The sequence below is a fragment of the Enoplosus armatus genome, chromosome 13 (assembly GCF_043641665.1).
Source record: "Enoplosus armatus isolate fEnoArm2 chromosome 13, fEnoArm2.hap1, whole genome shotgun sequence".
Taxonomy (NCBI): Eukaryota; Metazoa; Chordata; class Actinopteri; order Centrarchiformes; family Enoplosidae; genus Enoplosus; species Enoplosus armatus.
In genome coordinates this window covers 15,244,892-15,261,635 of record NC_092192.1, presented here as the reverse complement: position 1 = coordinate 15,261,635, position 16,744 = coordinate 15,244,892, and the positions used below count along the sequence as shown (strand labels likewise).

The 16,744-nt window shown below is 41.3% G+C and overlaps 1 protein-coding gene across 1 annotated transcript; it reads right to left on the bottom strand.

The window, feature by feature from the left end:
- Positions 1 to 1,714: 1,714 nt before the first annotated feature.
- On the bottom strand, positions 1,715 to 16,744 carry c2cd2l (c2cd2 like). Its single transcript, XM_070917801.1, has 14 exons — positions 16,370 to 16,744; positions 7,951 to 8,046; positions 7,644 to 7,763; positions 6,866 to 6,976; positions 6,086 to 6,199; positions 5,841 to 5,940; positions 5,617 to 5,749; positions 4,995 to 5,059; positions 4,602 to 4,723; positions 3,931 to 4,102; positions 3,741 to 3,833; positions 3,282 to 3,415; positions 2,569 to 2,782; positions 1,715 to 1,965 (listed from the first exon to the last, which is right to left on the bottom strand). Exons 1-14 carry the CDS (start codon positions 16,742 to 16,744, stop codon positions 1,715 to 1,717), a joined length of 2,100 nt encoding a protein of 699 aa, XP_070773902.1.

Sequence of the window (16,744 nt, the reverse complement as noted above, 5' to 3'; positions counted from 1 at the left end):
TTGAATTTTGCAGATGCCTTCTGTTTCACATTCCAGCCATATATATATAGCATGTGCCTTTAGACAATGAAGTGGCTTTGTAAATTTCTACAGCATTTTGATTTGGTCTTAGTTTTGTAAAGCACATGGTATGAGTCCATCACAGTCCTTTAGACAGCAGTGGCTCCACCTCTGTGATCCCTTTTAATAGATATTCTTTTACTGATGCAAATAAACCTCAAATTAAATCAAAATCATTTAATTTGGTTGTTCCATAATTAATGTAGTTAGTTAAAAGATTTTTCATTTTCTCTGACAAAACAGAAATGTCGAAAAATGTATGTACATTTTTACACACTGGTTCTGTCTGCCTTTGAAGGACGCAGCAGGTTTCCTCGTATCTCTAGCCCTGAGTATGACCTCTTTATCCATCACTTTGCCGTAAACTTTGACAATGCAGTTGCTTTATGCCTCAGTAAAGCAACTCTGAACACACCTTGAGACCTCCAAGTTCCTTTTTCCGATCTAAACTGCAGAACTGTTGCAGTATTGTCACTCATGTAATGTATTTAAAAAGAAATACATTGTGATAATGCTTATAAACGTTAATATAGGAAAGGTTTTGCTATGTTTAGTTTATGATGAGCTGATCACATCTCAGCAATTTGCGCAAACAATTTTGCCTGCAACCCATATGAGGCATTTCACACAAAATATGCAATCTTGCTGCACAGTAATGATAGTTATTGCAATAATGAAAAGTCCATATGAGCATCAATGGAAGTCTCTATAATGTGTTTAGATGCACTTTTGACTTAATTGGAGTCAACAGGAGCCCAGAGGAGAGCAGGAAATGATCATGTTTTTTTTTTCTTTACTGACAGAAAAGTTTAAACTCACTGTTCGGTTTGAAGAGTCTGCTAGAGATCCTGCCTGCCTGAAGTTTCAAAAGCAAACTGAAATGCATTATGATATTCCACAGAAAGTACCTTTTTAAAATAAAAAGTACAATAAATATATGATCTTTTCTACTTCTTTTATAAGATATAACATTGAACAACATTCTAAAAACCAATGTATAAGCAACTGTGAATGGACATTACAGCTAGGTTAAGACTGAGTTTGTTCACTTACTTAAACTATGTGTTTAAAATTACATTTGCATGGAAAAACAATGTCTGTATTTTACAGTGTAATGCAGCTATGACACCTCCATCTTTTGGGGTAAAATAAATAGCACTTGTTTCATGAGAACCACAGAATAATAATAAATCACCTTTATACAACCCAGGAATTTTACATGTGCTGTTAAAATAAAAAGTCCAAAGTGCAACCAATAGCATCATTCTGGCATTTTATATCATTAAATAGTTGTTGGTCACAATCAAACACTCTAGTTTGTGTTCAAACAGGGCACAAGACATTTCATTGTAACCGTTACCGTCTCCTCGCCGAGCAGCAGATTTTTCCTCGAAAGAAATAGATTTCATAATCACATTTTAACTTCAGTGATGTGATTAAACATGACTTCTGTCCTGAAGGTGCAATAATTTCTCTCCAAAGGAAAGCCCCCCCAGAAGAATCCTCCTTTCAAGATGCACAGGTGACATCCCGCCTGGGGTGTTAAAGACGGGACTCTTGCAAGGTTTAGTTGTTCTTCTGACAGTAATAACAGAGGCCTTAGAACAATCCTGTTGAAGTCAGAATGACTCATGTCCTACCGTGACAATGATACTCAGTTATCCAGTGAGCTCGCTCCTCCGTTGGTAGCACTGGCTTTGCCTTTTGACTTGCCCGCTGAGCGGAAAGAGAAGCGTTTTATGAGACGCCGAGAGAAGCTGCCAGACTTTTTACGGCTGCTGGCTGCGGCAGCAGCAAAGTTATTGCCCATGTTGGAGATGTCTTCATGGGATTGGCTGAGACAGGACTCCTTCTCTCGATGTCTCCTGCGGAACAACAACTTCGACCCACTCTGTAGAAAGCCCACTAGAGGAAGAGGACACAATTCAACACTGTATTTAAGTGACAATCCATAACTGCAGTATTGGGAACACCACTAACCAATCACCCAACTACTAGTTTCATGAATGAATTCACTGATTTTACGAGATAGCACTCTTATCATATTTATATTCAAATTAAATTTAGCAGTGATTCATTCAAAACCACTCTGGTTGGGTTGGGTGTATGCTGCAGCATGGCCTCCAGAGGGCAGTAGCAGCACTTTAGAGTCAGTCATGTTATCTGGTCTATCCAGTAAATGAGTCACTGCTCAATTGAAGTTTTGATGTTATGTATGGTTACAAAAGACGTGTTTGCATGTGAACTATACTGTACTGTTTGATACAATAGCAGTGACTTATGAAAATGAAAAAATAAAAAGCTTTTCATGGACAAAAATAATATAAATCTACTCTTTATACTTCAATGACATGAGAAGTAGCAAAATGCAATCAAGCAATTTGCAAAAGCAATATTTGAATCGCTGAATACTGTGTTTACAATGAGCATAAGACATTACTGAACAATGATAGTGGAAACTGAACCTCTGCCTCTGACCCCAGCAGCAAACTGCGACGACTGTGTTACCTTTATGGTCCTTGAGGCTGCGGGTTTCCAAGGCACCAGTGGAACCAGTATCTGACTCCACATCGTCCACAGATGGACGCTCCGACACGTCGGAGGGCGTGGTCTCATCTTGGTCCTGGTGATGCCCCGCCCCGTAATGGTTGCCATGCATGGCTGCATCCATGGCTGCAGCGTAGCCGCTTGATAATGCACAGTCATCCTCTGAGAGCGGAACCTGATGAGTGTTAGATATTGAATTTGCATTAAGTCCTTTTAAAAATGCTAACACAATGAATTAAGAGGTTATATTGGAAACAGGAAGAGTGATAAAAGTCTGTAACAACTTATTGGAATTGCAACCTAAAAACTCTGTGTAAGATGATCACTTAATATTATGAGTATCATTTTAAAATATGACACCAGCACATTCCAGTGAATTTAGTGTCAGGTTTCACATGTAGCCTCTTCCACTGAATACACTGCTTTCAGGCCAAAATCAGGTCAGAGGACTATCATTCTGCCATAATGTGGTCCAAAAGGGGGGATGTGACCTTGGACTAAATTTAGATTAAACTCATTTTGCCTGGCTCCATGTCATTGTGTTTTGTAGACTTTGTTAATGCCTCATGTACTGTAAGTTTGGTAAATCTTCAAAAAACAAAACTAAGCTGAGATATTGTTTTCATTTACAAATATGGCTGTGCAGGTAAGTGACACAGTTTCCATTCTCTGACCTTTGATACGCCCGAGATGATCAGGGTGCTCCTTTTTGTTGGCGTCTTCCGAGCTACTTTGGAGGCGGACTCTGTCAGCTGCCGAATGGCCGTCTCTGCAACAGGATCCAGGCCATTAGAGAGGCGGCTGCTCTCTGAGCAACAAAAACACATGTAAATCAGCACTATACCTTAGAAATATATAAAAAAAAAAACCTCTGTATCAAACTAAAAAGAACATTATTTTAATGTCTAAGAGAAATCATACACATAGTTAAATTTGTCAAACATTGTCTATCGTGTTTATCGTTTCGCTGTGTAAACCTGTTGTAAAACTATGTTAAGGTTTTTGAACAGGAGTACCTGCACAGAGTGTGTACTGAAAAGAGCATTCATCTCGTGTTACACTGCAGCTTTCTGCTTATCCTACTTTGCATTAGTTATGTAAAACAATGTCTGGCCTTTAAATCTAGAACTCACTGCTGGGATTGGGGCTGCCTTTGCCGTCGGACAGGATGGTGGGTTTTTTCTCCGTCACCTCCACTTTGGACGGCGAACGCAAAGGGGAATCACCTGAAAGGCATCACAACTATATTAACACAACATTCTTTTACCTGTTATTGTACACCTACCCTGGCAAAATGTAAAATTTCACTAAATGTAAATGTACCTGGACTGCGTTCCAGTTTAAGTCTGGACTGGACAGTCGTGACAGTGGTGACGATGGTTCCATCTGGCATGATGGTTCGATCCACATCGACTTTCTTGGTGGGGGTGAGTGAGGAACGAAGTGGCAAAGCATTGTGGGTGCTGCGAGGCTCCTCTGTTTCCACATACAGCAGCTGGAGGAGTAAATTAACTTTTTATTTAGCAAATAAAATGTGAAAAGGGGATGGGTACTTCATTAAAAAAAAAGAGTGCACTTTATTAAAGAGGTGGGCACTTTATTTAAACTGACATCTGGACCTGCGGGGGAAAATGCCAGATGACTAATCAGTGCAGGTTGCAGGAGAGGTACAGGACATGTTAGAATGTTAGCCTGCAGAGGTAAAGCAGATGTTTATGCTGTCTTTGAAAAAATCTGTAGATTGCAAGAAGCAAAAACAGGCAACTAGTTGAAAAAGGCCAGAAGAGACCTGAAACAGCTATTACAGGCATGACAATAGACTATGTATCAGCTGTTATACAACATTCCCTCTCCTTTTGTTGAGAATCTTTGTTTCATTCCAGCTTGCTTGATGTTAGATAATCTGTGATGTAACTGCACACTTCAAAGCATGAGAATGGCTTTGAAAGAGCTTTCTGTAATTTTACAGAAATGCGCTGCATCTTGTCACTCACCTCTGCTGTGACGATAGCGTTTGGTGCCAAGCCGTGGCCGGGGCTTATTGACAGTATATGATGTCCAGTAGGAACTTTGGACCGGAGGTCCAAGGTGATGGAGCCGTGGCCAGGCAGGAATTCTATCCAGATTTAAATCAAAAAGAAAAGTCTTAACATATTTGTACAAGAGGCATGAGAGCCGTTCCTTTACTGTAGTTCTGAGGTCTCTTCACAGTGGGAGCATCTCCTGACATTTTATACATCCAAAAAAACGCTAACAAAGACCATTACAGTGAGCCTGCCAACAGTGCATTTTGGCATAGATGATTTTGCTTAAGCAGTCTAAACATTCCTGCTGATCAGGTTTCTGAACAGCAGCCAATACTAAATTGCTATTGAGCAGTGTCTTACGTTCCCTTTTGCCATTTCGCTCCAGAAGTCTTACTCTCAGCTCTTTGGTTTCCAGGCCCAGCTCTCTTCAACACACAGGAAACAACTGTGTTAGAATTCAAGTGAGAGCCCGCAATAGAAAAACAGGTTAATTGGAACAATGTGACTTCTTTCTGCTGATTTTTCCTTTAAAACCCCTGAAAACCTGGCTTCCAATCATAAGTAATGCTCTAAAACATTCATACTCATGACTGTATAAAAAACAGTCAAAGTTAAAAACATTGTTAGATATCTATTAGGAGTTTAACACTCGAACAACTCGAAAGCTAATCTGCTTCATCGTGACTGTGTGGGTGTGGTTTGATCAGATTTGACTGGCAGTGACCAAACAACTCACCAACTGTCATCAGATTCTGATTAAAATGTTGGTCCAACCTTATTGGTGCATAGAAGTGTGTGACATCACTCACTTTTCCCAACTAAGCACCACCCATTTCAAATCAGCACGAAGAGCAGAGAGTTAAAAACACAGAAACCTCCCATGTGACATAAAACGGTTCTGATGAGAAAATACATTTTCAGGGCCTTAATGTTTAATAAAAACACATTAACAGCAGTTTTGACATTGCAGATGGCAACTTACAGACTAATTTCTTCACTCCATTCCAGTGGGGTGTTGGAGTTGCTAGGCACAGACAGGAAGCGGGTTGTCCTCTCCGTGGAGGGTTGGTCCAGGGTCAGGACACAGCACAGTTCCCCTGATCTAGACCACTGACCTGCAAACACACAGCGACACAGTGGGACCTCGGCAAATCAGCAGGAAGCTGGGCGGAAAGGGAAAACGGACGCTGAGGGAAAATATCTGACCTTTACTTAAGGTCGCCCTGAGCTGCCGGAGCAGTAGTCGTTTCACCAAGACACTCTGGGGTACAGAGTTCAATCCCACCGATAAATGGTCCATGGGGACCTGGGAGTGCGCAGAAGGAGGGTTCAACAGCAAAATCAGTTTGAGCACAGGATCTATCTTACAGCATACAACCATAGCAATTGATTCATATCAGAAAAAAAGGTCCTATTTTGTCTTATTGCTGCAAAAAACACATCATTCTCACCAAAGGACTGGACACACAAGTCTTCAGATTGAGGACCATTGCTGGCTGAGTGCTGAGCACAGTGTCCTCTATCAGTCCCTTAATCATGTCCAGGTCTGCCTCACCCTCACTGCCCTGAGGAGAAACAGAAGCAACTGATTACTCTCTGATGATAAAGCAATATGTGTTGTAGCAGGGGAGGTCAACAAACTGAACCACAGACACAAACTGGGGCTTTAATACATTTCTATGCTTGATATGATCTTGCTTCTAATAATATCCAAGAGGAACAAATAGAGCAGAATCGTTTACCTTTGCTTTAATCTAAAAGCCATTTAGTTTGTTTAAATAGCATTGCACCTTTGGAGGATTGAACCAATCCCAATATGTAATACTTACATTCGGCTTGACTACAAAATACAAAATCTAGACTTTCATATTCTTGTTTTCAGATTGGGGTTTCCCTGAGAGCTGCCTTTAGCAGTGACAACTATTACTTGTGGTCGATGTTTGTTTTTTCCATTTATGTAATGATATTCAAGAACAGCATTTCCTTCATGACTCATGATGCGTTTAAAGGGGTGGAAAGTGACTCATATGCAAAACATTACATGTTGACTGAGATTTATGCAGAGAATTTGACAGAAAACGTGAGCACAGTCTCAGAAGAAATGTGCATAACGTGTGTTTCCTTTGTGAATATATGCAACCGTTTAGTTTGTAAACTAAACTGTCTCAGGACTGAGGCCTCTCATGATGCAGACATATCATATTAGTGGTATCAATATCAGATGTTCTCACCTGTCTCTGCAGCTTGCATGGAGACACTGTCAGAGTAAATGACGGCTGCTTGGAAAGAGTCCAAGACATCAGCAGACCCTCGTCCTCCACCTCCTCCAGACACACCACCACCTGATGGAGGCAGATGGGCGGAGCAGGGTTGGAAAACACATTAGACAGGTTAACAGCCGTGCTATAGGACCAATATAGTGAGGATTCATGTACAGTATTTTCTCATGAATAAATAATTCCCACACTAGTTTGATAATTTAGTACAAACAAGGCCTCCACCTAGAAAATTGGCAGCCTCTGACAGCTTCTACTATACATTCAACATTTGGCAGAAAAACAGTAGGGTTATTTTATGATACACAACATGTAGTGGATGCTTTTCATGGTGCAACAATAAAAAATTCTCATAATGCTAGGTGGTGGAAGGAGTGAAGAGCACTTCCAACATGATTCTCCTCGAAAAGAAAGACAGAAAACAAACACCACAGAAACAAGAAGCAACAGGATTTATGTGAAATTAGTTCTTAGTTTTGATGAATACTTTTACATAAATAGCATTACTGAAATAAGACAGAGGCTATTGATTGTCGTAACCAATATATTCTCAAATATACTAAGATTCCACATTTAATGATAATGACAGTGATGGCGGGAATACATGCGATTTTTTTGTGTAAATTTACACATTTGAATAACAATGCAAATGATGCTCTGACATTCTCATTTGTTTAAGTGGCCTGACCTCAAATGTGCAAATTGCAAAAATCCAGGTGGTGTGCTTTTGTACCTTTGCCACCATAGGTGGAATAGTGATCTGATAGGTGTCCATGGAAACGGCAGCATGTGACTGCTGGGTGACCGTCACAGGAAATGTCACTGTGTCCACCCAACAGTTACAGTGTAAAACCTGTAAAACATGACGGGGTTGACAAAGGACAATACTGAAATCAGGCAAACGTTCTCTTTGCCTGTTGACATTCACGTGTCTCCACCTGCATCTCACTTGACTTGACACAGAAACAGGCCAACTAAAGATGTCTGCTTTAGAAGTTAATCCCTGCATTTGTTACATGCAATGAACATGGACTGCTTACCATTTGGCGTGCTGATTGGTCAGTGCAGGTCACACTATCTATTGCAGAGGCAGCAGTTAACTGGAGACTGCTGTCAAAAGTGATCTGGATGGAGCTCTGGGAAAGACAGAGGAAGAGAACAAATGTCCTAAATATTACATAAGAGAAAGAGGAGAGACACACGGGGATGACATAAAAGATTTTGTACCGCAGTGATACAGCCTTTAATGCAGCTGGTTAGCAGTTAGTCATAGTCCTTATGGATCTTTTGTCAATTAGTAAATGAAAGTGCTGCAATATCGTTGAAACTAAAATGCTAATTAAAACTGGGCCATCTCATGAATTTTAAGCATGTTCAGTATCAGACGTCAAAGAGCGTCATTGATCTTTGGACGATCACACATGGTACTGATGACATCATTCACATGCTAATCATACTATGTTATCCATAAAAAACGACATTGCCACAAAGTGTACATGAATCGATGAACAGGCTCTTTCAAGGTGCCACAATGTGTTCAAACATGAGGTTACAATGCTTGGTAAAGCACAACTGTGGTCCAGGCAGCTCTGCGGATTTGTGCACTCAGATGAATAGCGCCTGAAGTTACCGGCAAAAAAAAAAAATGACAACATGTTTTTGACCAAAGGGTGGTAAGGAGTACATTCAAGTTGGTATGAGCCTCTGTAAATACAGAAGTCGTGGATTCCCTCTCTCGATCAGGCTGCTGAGAGTACACTCACAGCATGCATAATCAAGACTACATCAGTCAATGCTTAGTCACGCTTACAGCAAGGCCGCTTTTACTGTACGAGTGTTGGACTTGGAAGACACCCCTAACAAGAGGAATTAGTAAGAAAAGAATCATCTGATCTGTGGCAACACCAGTGGCCTACTATCACTGCGTGAGTGTGCCAGAGGATCTGTTTCAATAGACGGCTTTAACTGGCTCAGGAGATGCAAGTGAGAGAACACAAATCCCCTATTGTCAGGGCATATGTTCCTCTAGGTCCAAGTCCAATCTCTATCAAACACAACAGTGGAGGCGGGGCGGAGGTGGGAGGATGATATAACAAAGTTTGTGGTGTGTGTGTGTGTGTGTGTGTGTGTGTGTGTGTGTGTGTGTGTGTGTGTGTGCGTAGGCGTGTGTGTGTGTGTGTTAGTGTTCCAGCCGGGAGGGCAGGAAGCCAAGTGCAATGCTGCAAGCTTACGTAGGTTCCCTGGACCAACACCGCAGTCACATGACTACAGTGTACAACCGGCTGTGTTTACTTCGGTTGGCTGGAGCCTCTAAAACTGCTCAGTCACCCAACCGTTCATTGCATCCAAAGCGCAGAACAAATATGATGTGATGCATTTCAGGCCGTGAGGGCTTTAGATAAACCCATTAATCACAAGGTTCTGATTGTGTGTGGCTCAGAGATGTGCATTACTGAAGGTTTGTGTCACCGTAGTCAAAAACCACTGGTATCTTTGCAATGAGGCTAATTAGAGTCAGTACAATGTTGTGAACAAAGAATTGACTGATAGTGTAGATATAGACAGGAAATATGGGGAGAGAGAGTGGGGTATGACCATAGCCTGTATATGAATACGCTAATCCATGATGAAAAGAAACTGACAACTTTATATTTTTGCAAATTACTTTAGGACACACAGCAGCACAGGCTTGCCAATGTCTGTCAATCAAAATGCTGCATGCCTCCAAGAAGATTGGGTCATCAGATTTTCAGTCTTTGTTGTTTCTGCCAGGAGGCGCTGAGATATATATATATGAAGCGTCACCATCACCCAGTTTCGTTTTTTAGGACTATCATGTCAAAAATGAAATATGGTTGGAAAATATTTAAATACTATATGCTCATTTGAATCTTTAAGGTAAAGCCTTGAATATCTAACAGGTGGTATGTTGATGGTTTTCTTTTCCTTCAAAGGGAATTTAATTGTGCTTCCATTGGCTTCTTAGGTAGCCATCTGGTGCTCTGTAGTGTTGTGTATCCTCCTGGCAGCGGCGACAGAGCTCATTTTGTCATGGAGAGGGCAAAGCTAGCAGCATTACCACGGATTTGTCCTTGTGAACCACCGCGGTTCAACTGAGTGTTCATGTGGAGGGTATTTCTGGAAAGAGACAGTTCCTGAGGACATCCACGGTGTCACTTCAGGTTTATCAGCGTCACCCCCTTTGGGTCCGGCCGGCTGAACGCCTCTGAAAGCATGTGGGTCAACCAGAAATACATTCCCCCTGTGGCTTTCGTCGACCCTAATCTTCCTTTCCTGCCTTTTCTTTATGTAGCATGTATCTGAGGTTCAGACAAACTTTATGGTGTAGAAAAAGCTTTTTTAATATTTTTTTTCTTTTACTTTAAGAAAACAATGAAACATCTAAAATTCATTGTTTGAAAGGAAAACATTCTAGCCTACATACACAAACACAATGATTTGATATCTTACAAGGTAAAACACATGCTAACAGTGTGGCTGGTGGGATGCCAATGTTTGTTAGCAATGTTAGCATGCTAACACTGACAACAAAAAAGCAAATGTTAGCATGCTAACACGCTAAACTAAAATGGTGAATTAATGGCCATTAATCGTGCATTGCTGGATTTAAGCAGATTTTGAGTAGGCATGTGAATTTCAACTGATTTTATATTTCCAATTTGATATTTATTACAGCGTCTCGAGAACTGCATAATAAAAAGGAGCTGCCTTGTAAATTCCTGCCACAGAAACATTAGAAAATTAAACACTAAATTTTGGTAGTTAAAATAAAACTGACTAATTTCAATTGCATTAGCGGCTGTGACTGAGGTTTGTTTCCTGCACATAGTTTCATAGCACGACTGTTGAGTGCTTAATGTCCCCCGTCGTTAAGAGGAAATCTACTTGAGCATAATCGCAGGGCATTAATCATCTACCGGCCTCTCACAGTCAGAGAAAGAAGAAGTGAACTGTGGCCTCAAGCTAATCACCAGGTTCTTTATAATTGCAGCTCTTGAATGGACAGGGTGCTTCCTTCCCTGCAGATGCACACTCGTGTGCTCTATTAGTCCTCCTCTACCACCCACTGAACCCAGTGACGATGGCTTGACATCATGTGTCAGCTGCAGATGTGCACACAGTCTGAAGATGCCATTATGATCTGCCGGTCTGAAGAGGCTGAACCAGTCCAGTGCTTCGAGCCTCCTGCACAAGTTAATCCAGCCAGAGACATCTGAATAGCTCCATATCAAGTCCTCCTGCCAAGGCAAGATTATATCCAGAGGCTTCCACAGTAATACTTCAGCAGACATTTTCTCTGGATAAACAACTGAGTCATGAAACAGGCTGCATCATGGAATTACTGTCCAAAGGTGCAGGAGGCATTTTGTGTTGCTGAACAGATTCATGTATCTTAAATTTCTCTGTTTAACCTGCTCTTGCTTAAAGTGGAACCACAGTGTACAAACCATACTCATGGCTTAACAATTGCACTTACTTACTCAACAGGTACCTCCATGGAAATCACCATTATTCAACCTAACTTGCGGGTTACAATATGTGTGTTTATGCAGCAAGAGGATGTCCATCTGTTGACATCACCACATATAACCAGCTGCGATGAAGCCTCAGGCCAAATCCCTGGATTACAGGGGAACAGAGAGAGTGAGGAAGGGGGGGTCTTCTCAGCAACCCTATAAGTCATCATAGACTAGTGGTACATTTGACATATCTTCAAAAATTGTGAAGAACACAGCTGCAACACCAACCACTCTGCTTTTCACTCTGGGGTTACAATTGTCTCCTCTAATCTATATCTCAAGAAAGGCTCTGCGAGTCTCCCCAGTCTTTAAAAAATCATCTAATTATAATATTCCTCTTGGAATTTAACTTGCGGACATAAAAATACAAATCTCTTGACTAAATATCTCCAAGGAAGAAGCTGCACTAACACCTCGTTTCTTGTCTCTACAAACCCAAACAATGATGCTTTAGCTTGAAGCATTTGCTTCTGTTCACTATATTTATGTAACAACCCCAAACCTCCCTCTCAGGATTCATGTCAGGATTCATCCCCCTGAAGCATTATTTAGTCTCGTCTTGTTGTTTTGAATACTGGACTTCAGGGGTCAGGGTCGGGTCTCCCCTTGGGGGTCTCCCTCTGCTACAAGGACACAGCATTTTGACGACACTCAAAATTAGTGAGACAGCATGAGCTGTTCTGTAAGCTAGCAGTGTTTACATGGTCCCACGTGAGCACTGGCTTACGTCACTCTCTGCTGCAGTGAACAGAATATCGATGACGGCAGCCAAACCAGACTTCTGAAATGAGTGTTATTCAAATCTACAGACAGTGACCCAAATAAGACCCAGTCTTAAAAACCATTATGTGATATGCCACACTAGCAGGCTACACCAGTCTGCATGTCATATTAGCTCATTTCCCACACCATTTGTTAATAAAGAGTCAATCGTCCACATAAGATGCTGCAGGCTAATTGGCAATCTTAGAGCCTAATAAGACTTTTTAATACAGTTCTCATGGGAGCTAAAGAATTTAAGAGGTTATGACAATGTTCATACATGTGATCATTTCAAGGTAGAGCAATTTAGTCAGTCACAACAGATTGAGGTTGTGTTCAGACTGAAAATTTTAAAAATACATATATTCCATGTGTGAAAGGGGGGTACTGTTTAATAACTAAACCTGAACTGGAGGGGCTTCAGATTCATTTAGATTTCATTTATAGAAGATTTTTAGTTTACTATCATGTAAGACAAAGAAAAGCAGCAAATACTCACATTTGAGAAGCTGGAACGAGCAAATGTTTTCAATTTTCTATCCACCTACTAATCGATTCAGCTCTGTGTATAATGATTTCATGGAGGATACAGATGGATATTTGTAGCAATTCTTGACAGTTTTGGACTACATTTTTTCTCTTACAATGTTCCAAGTCTTTATTATTCTGGGTCTCACAAGGTGTTGAGTAACAGCAGAAGGAGAAAAATAATGATTATAAAAATAAAAAAGCCACTCTAATGCTTGACCGAACATAATGGGGCCTGCAGAGGAAAGGCTTTTGCTGAACCTCGTTTGTTGCTCCTACTTTCCATGGGGGCTCATTCAACTTGCCTTTATTGGGATAAATTTCAACATAATTATTTAAAGACCTCTGTCAGCATCAATCTTAAATGCAGCAGCAGTACTTAGGTTAATGCTATAAAGGATTTGCGGGCTAATCCCCACATGATGACACTGAAGCCGTAGCTTCATCGTGCTGCGTTCCTCCAGGGAAGCTCATGTTTTGAAACATAATCATGAGATGCAGGTTGGAGGAGAACGTGAGTCTTCGGGACCATAGTTTAGGCCGGTTGCTTTAGTGTCTGTTTTCGAGGTGGCCACATCAACATGCCTGGCAGGTGGCAGGTGCTTACTGTTTGTGAGAAGCAAAGAATGCGATGAGACTCGCCTGTGGCCACTTAATACTTGCCACAAACCCCCACAGCAGGTTTTTCCAGTCAGGTTTTAAGGGAGGAGGTGAAAAGCCAGAACATAAGGTGACCCAACAACTCTGAGTATAAACAGTACAAACAGAGTTAACCGGCTATTGTAACATGTTACAACTTAATCTACACTTGAACACAACAAATACTTACTTTTACATTAGATGAATATGTCTGATATTAGAAGGACACTATGGAGACCAAGCATGTGACCTTTGTAGTTACAAGACAAAGACAGTGTCTACAATCACCAGGCCTCTTAGATTGAGTCTAAGGCATGTTTGTGATTTGCTATCTCCATATCACTTCCCAAGTTTCATTAACAATCTCACAAGTGATTTGCATACGCCCCAGACGCATTTAGAAAAACAGATTGCTCCGCACGCAGACACAATGACTAGCAAAGATATCTGCTAGTCGTTGTGATGAGGGAGCTCGGGAAGCTTTGGCTCACACGCTCAGTTCACAAACTAAACACCACATGGACAGACAGGCATGGACAGCTTGTCTCCGTCTCCTCCGCCACTGACGCATTTACCCAGTCTGGAGAATTATCTGCCAATAAACATCATATATCTTATCACTGCTGGGTAAAAGCCTTGTATCGACTTCTTTCAAGCTCCTCCACTGGAGTTTTAAAGCATTTCATAAGCTTAAAAGGTCATCATCATAGATCAAACCCACAGAGAACCATGAAGGCATGAGGTTCTTACGTACAAAAAAATATCCATAGCAACCCCCCTTTTAAAAAACACAACCCCTTAAAAGCAGCCTGTCTAATTTCTAAGCCGTGCTCATGTGTTTAGTGCTGCCACAGGGCTATTTAAAGTGAAATTACAGCACAGCTAGGTTGTATTGTGATTTACTTTTCATGTTGTCACCTGGAAAATCCATTAAACTAACTCTCACTAAACACTCCAAGGTACCCTGCAATGTTGTGGAGTTTCTTGGTAACTGAGAGAGGTCACAATGGATCAACTAATTAGGCCATTGTAAGATAACTAGGCTAGCACACATTTACCATTGTACAGCAGAGAAGCAGTTCCAAAGAATCACACTGCTCTGTTCACTGACCTGCACAAAAATGATTCATTATTAGACTCAACTATTTTCAGACTGATCCTTCTCATAGAAGGCGTTGTCCTCTTAATGAAGGTCCTAAAGGCCAACACAAACACTGTCAGACTTTAAAGGAATATTTTGATATTTTGGGAAATATGTTGTTGTTCATGTTCTTGCAGAGACTTAGATGAGTCGATTGACACCACTCTCATGCGTTAACGCTAAAAGTGAAGCTAGATCTAGCGGGCTGTTAGCTTAGCTTAGCATAAAGACTGGAAACAGAGGGAAACAGCTAGCCTGGCTCAGTCCAAAGGTTAAAAAAAATCAGCTACCAGCAGCAGTATTCCTTTAAGATTTACGCTCATTAGTAGGACTGGCTGATAGGGTTAAAATCATAATCATGATATTAATAACAATGTTTTTCATATATATATATATATATATATATATATATATATCACAATATGGTAAACGTAAGAAAAATCACAAGTGAAATAATTCAATTTAATTTAAATATTATGAACTGTATTCCACTGATATGAATTACATCAGATAAAACACAAAACATACCTTTTAATTACGATTAGCTCGGAATCGTTAATTTGGAGAGCAGAATTTTGTAAAACGATAACACATAATGATTTTATCATCACAATACAATACCCCTGAACGCTGATGAATGATAATGAATTATTGCCAAGCCATATCTAAGAAATCTAGAGCATCCAAAAAAAGTTATATATTTGGTTTAAACTTGGCCAAAAGATCAGTTCATAAGATTATGGTGTCATTTTAAGACTGCTGTTGGCTTTTGAGTGTGCTGACAACATGTACTGGCGAGCGAGTCGGACATCTTTCTAATTTGGGTGTTAAAACCAGGCAAAGAGTATCTTGTTGAACAAACAGTGACACATTAATTGCATCATTAAGCTTAGCTTAAGTGTATTGTTTCCCAAACAAATATGCAACACTTGCTCCATCACTGACTGAGTATTTCTCCAAAGTGTTTTCTTGACTATCTGAGCGGAGGCTTTCAATCAGCCACGGTGAGGTGACCGTTATGAATCAGAACGGAGTGCTGTTTGTTGAGCTCGTTCACTCTGTGGATTTATCTGACCCCTTTAAACTCCCCGCCAACTCATCTCTCATTCAACACACACACACACACACACACACAGTTCCTAAGTAGGGGGTAGAGGATCCACCTCCTCTTCCAGTGCTCATAGGAAACATCTGACTGTGTGGCAGACTTTGATTCACACACATCAAAAGGAACTATTTAAAAGCAGAAAGACCTTTAGAAACGTATAACTACCAACTGTCTGGAGCCCTGACCACACTGGATCAGATATTCATGTGTACTAAAACTGCAGCAGTTTTAATATAGATTTGGTTCACTTTGCTTTAATGCTGGCAGTAAAGATTATGAGCTGCAAGAAAGGTGAGACAATCATTCTCCTGTTTCAAGCAGCAACACTGATTTTGCCTCTTCTTAATGTGATCGAACACGTCCATTTCCCCCCACAGGCCGGGGTATCAGACTATTTTTATGAGGGTGTGGGTGTTCATACTGTGGCTACTTTGACTGGTCTTGCCTCTCCGCTCTTATGCGCATTGATTCAGAGCTGTTACGCAAGGCTCTGCCCCCCATCCTCTTACCGATTAGACACTCCAACTCCCACACCTCCACCTCCCTGCCTACACACACTTCTAGCACACATGGGCACGCCAACTGTATCAGCCCTTGCTATTTAACTATTCATGCCTGTGCTTAGTGGAGTAACCTAAGGTGTGCTCTCTACATGCTGCCATCATGTTTATTCAGCTCTCATTTGCAATATGATTTGTGCTACACCTCCTCCCGTTCAAGATGTCAAATGAGCAACTTACCCCATGCCTGCAGGCTTGCTCATTCAGGGCTTTCACCCAGGTTGACTGGAAGTGCTCCCTGAAGGACTTGAAGGAGAACAGAGAGGTCAATAAGCCTTTAACCCCGGCCTCAGTTGCAGCTCCTCCATCCCAGCCTGAGCGGAGCTTCATCACGAAGCCCCACACACCTCCAGCCTGGCTCTGATGGGGCCGTGTGAAGGAGAGCAGCTGCTTCTGCTGCCAGGCTGAGTCTCTCCTGCCCTGGTTGGCTGTCTTCCTGGCTCTCTGCAGCCGCAGTAGGGTCAGCGAGTACTGGAGCAACCATCCCAGCACAATGAGCAAGGAGGCTAGAAAGAGACCCACCAGACACAGCCAGCCCAACTCCTGGAGCTCCAT

Coding starts and splice junctions, on each gene's coding strand:
- c2cd2l (XM_070917801.1), bottom strand. CDS start 16,744: ATGGAGCTCCAGGAGTTGGGCTGGCTGTGTCTGGTGGGTCTCTTTCTA. Junction 8,047..16,369: donor AGCAAGCCTGCAGGCATGGG/GTAAGTTGCTCA, acceptor TGTCTTTCCCAG/AGCTCCATCCAGATCACTTT. Junction 5,750..5,840: donor CAGGGCGACCTTAAGTAAAG/GTCAGATATTTT, acceptor GTGTGTTTGCAG/GTCAGTGGTCTAGATCAGGG.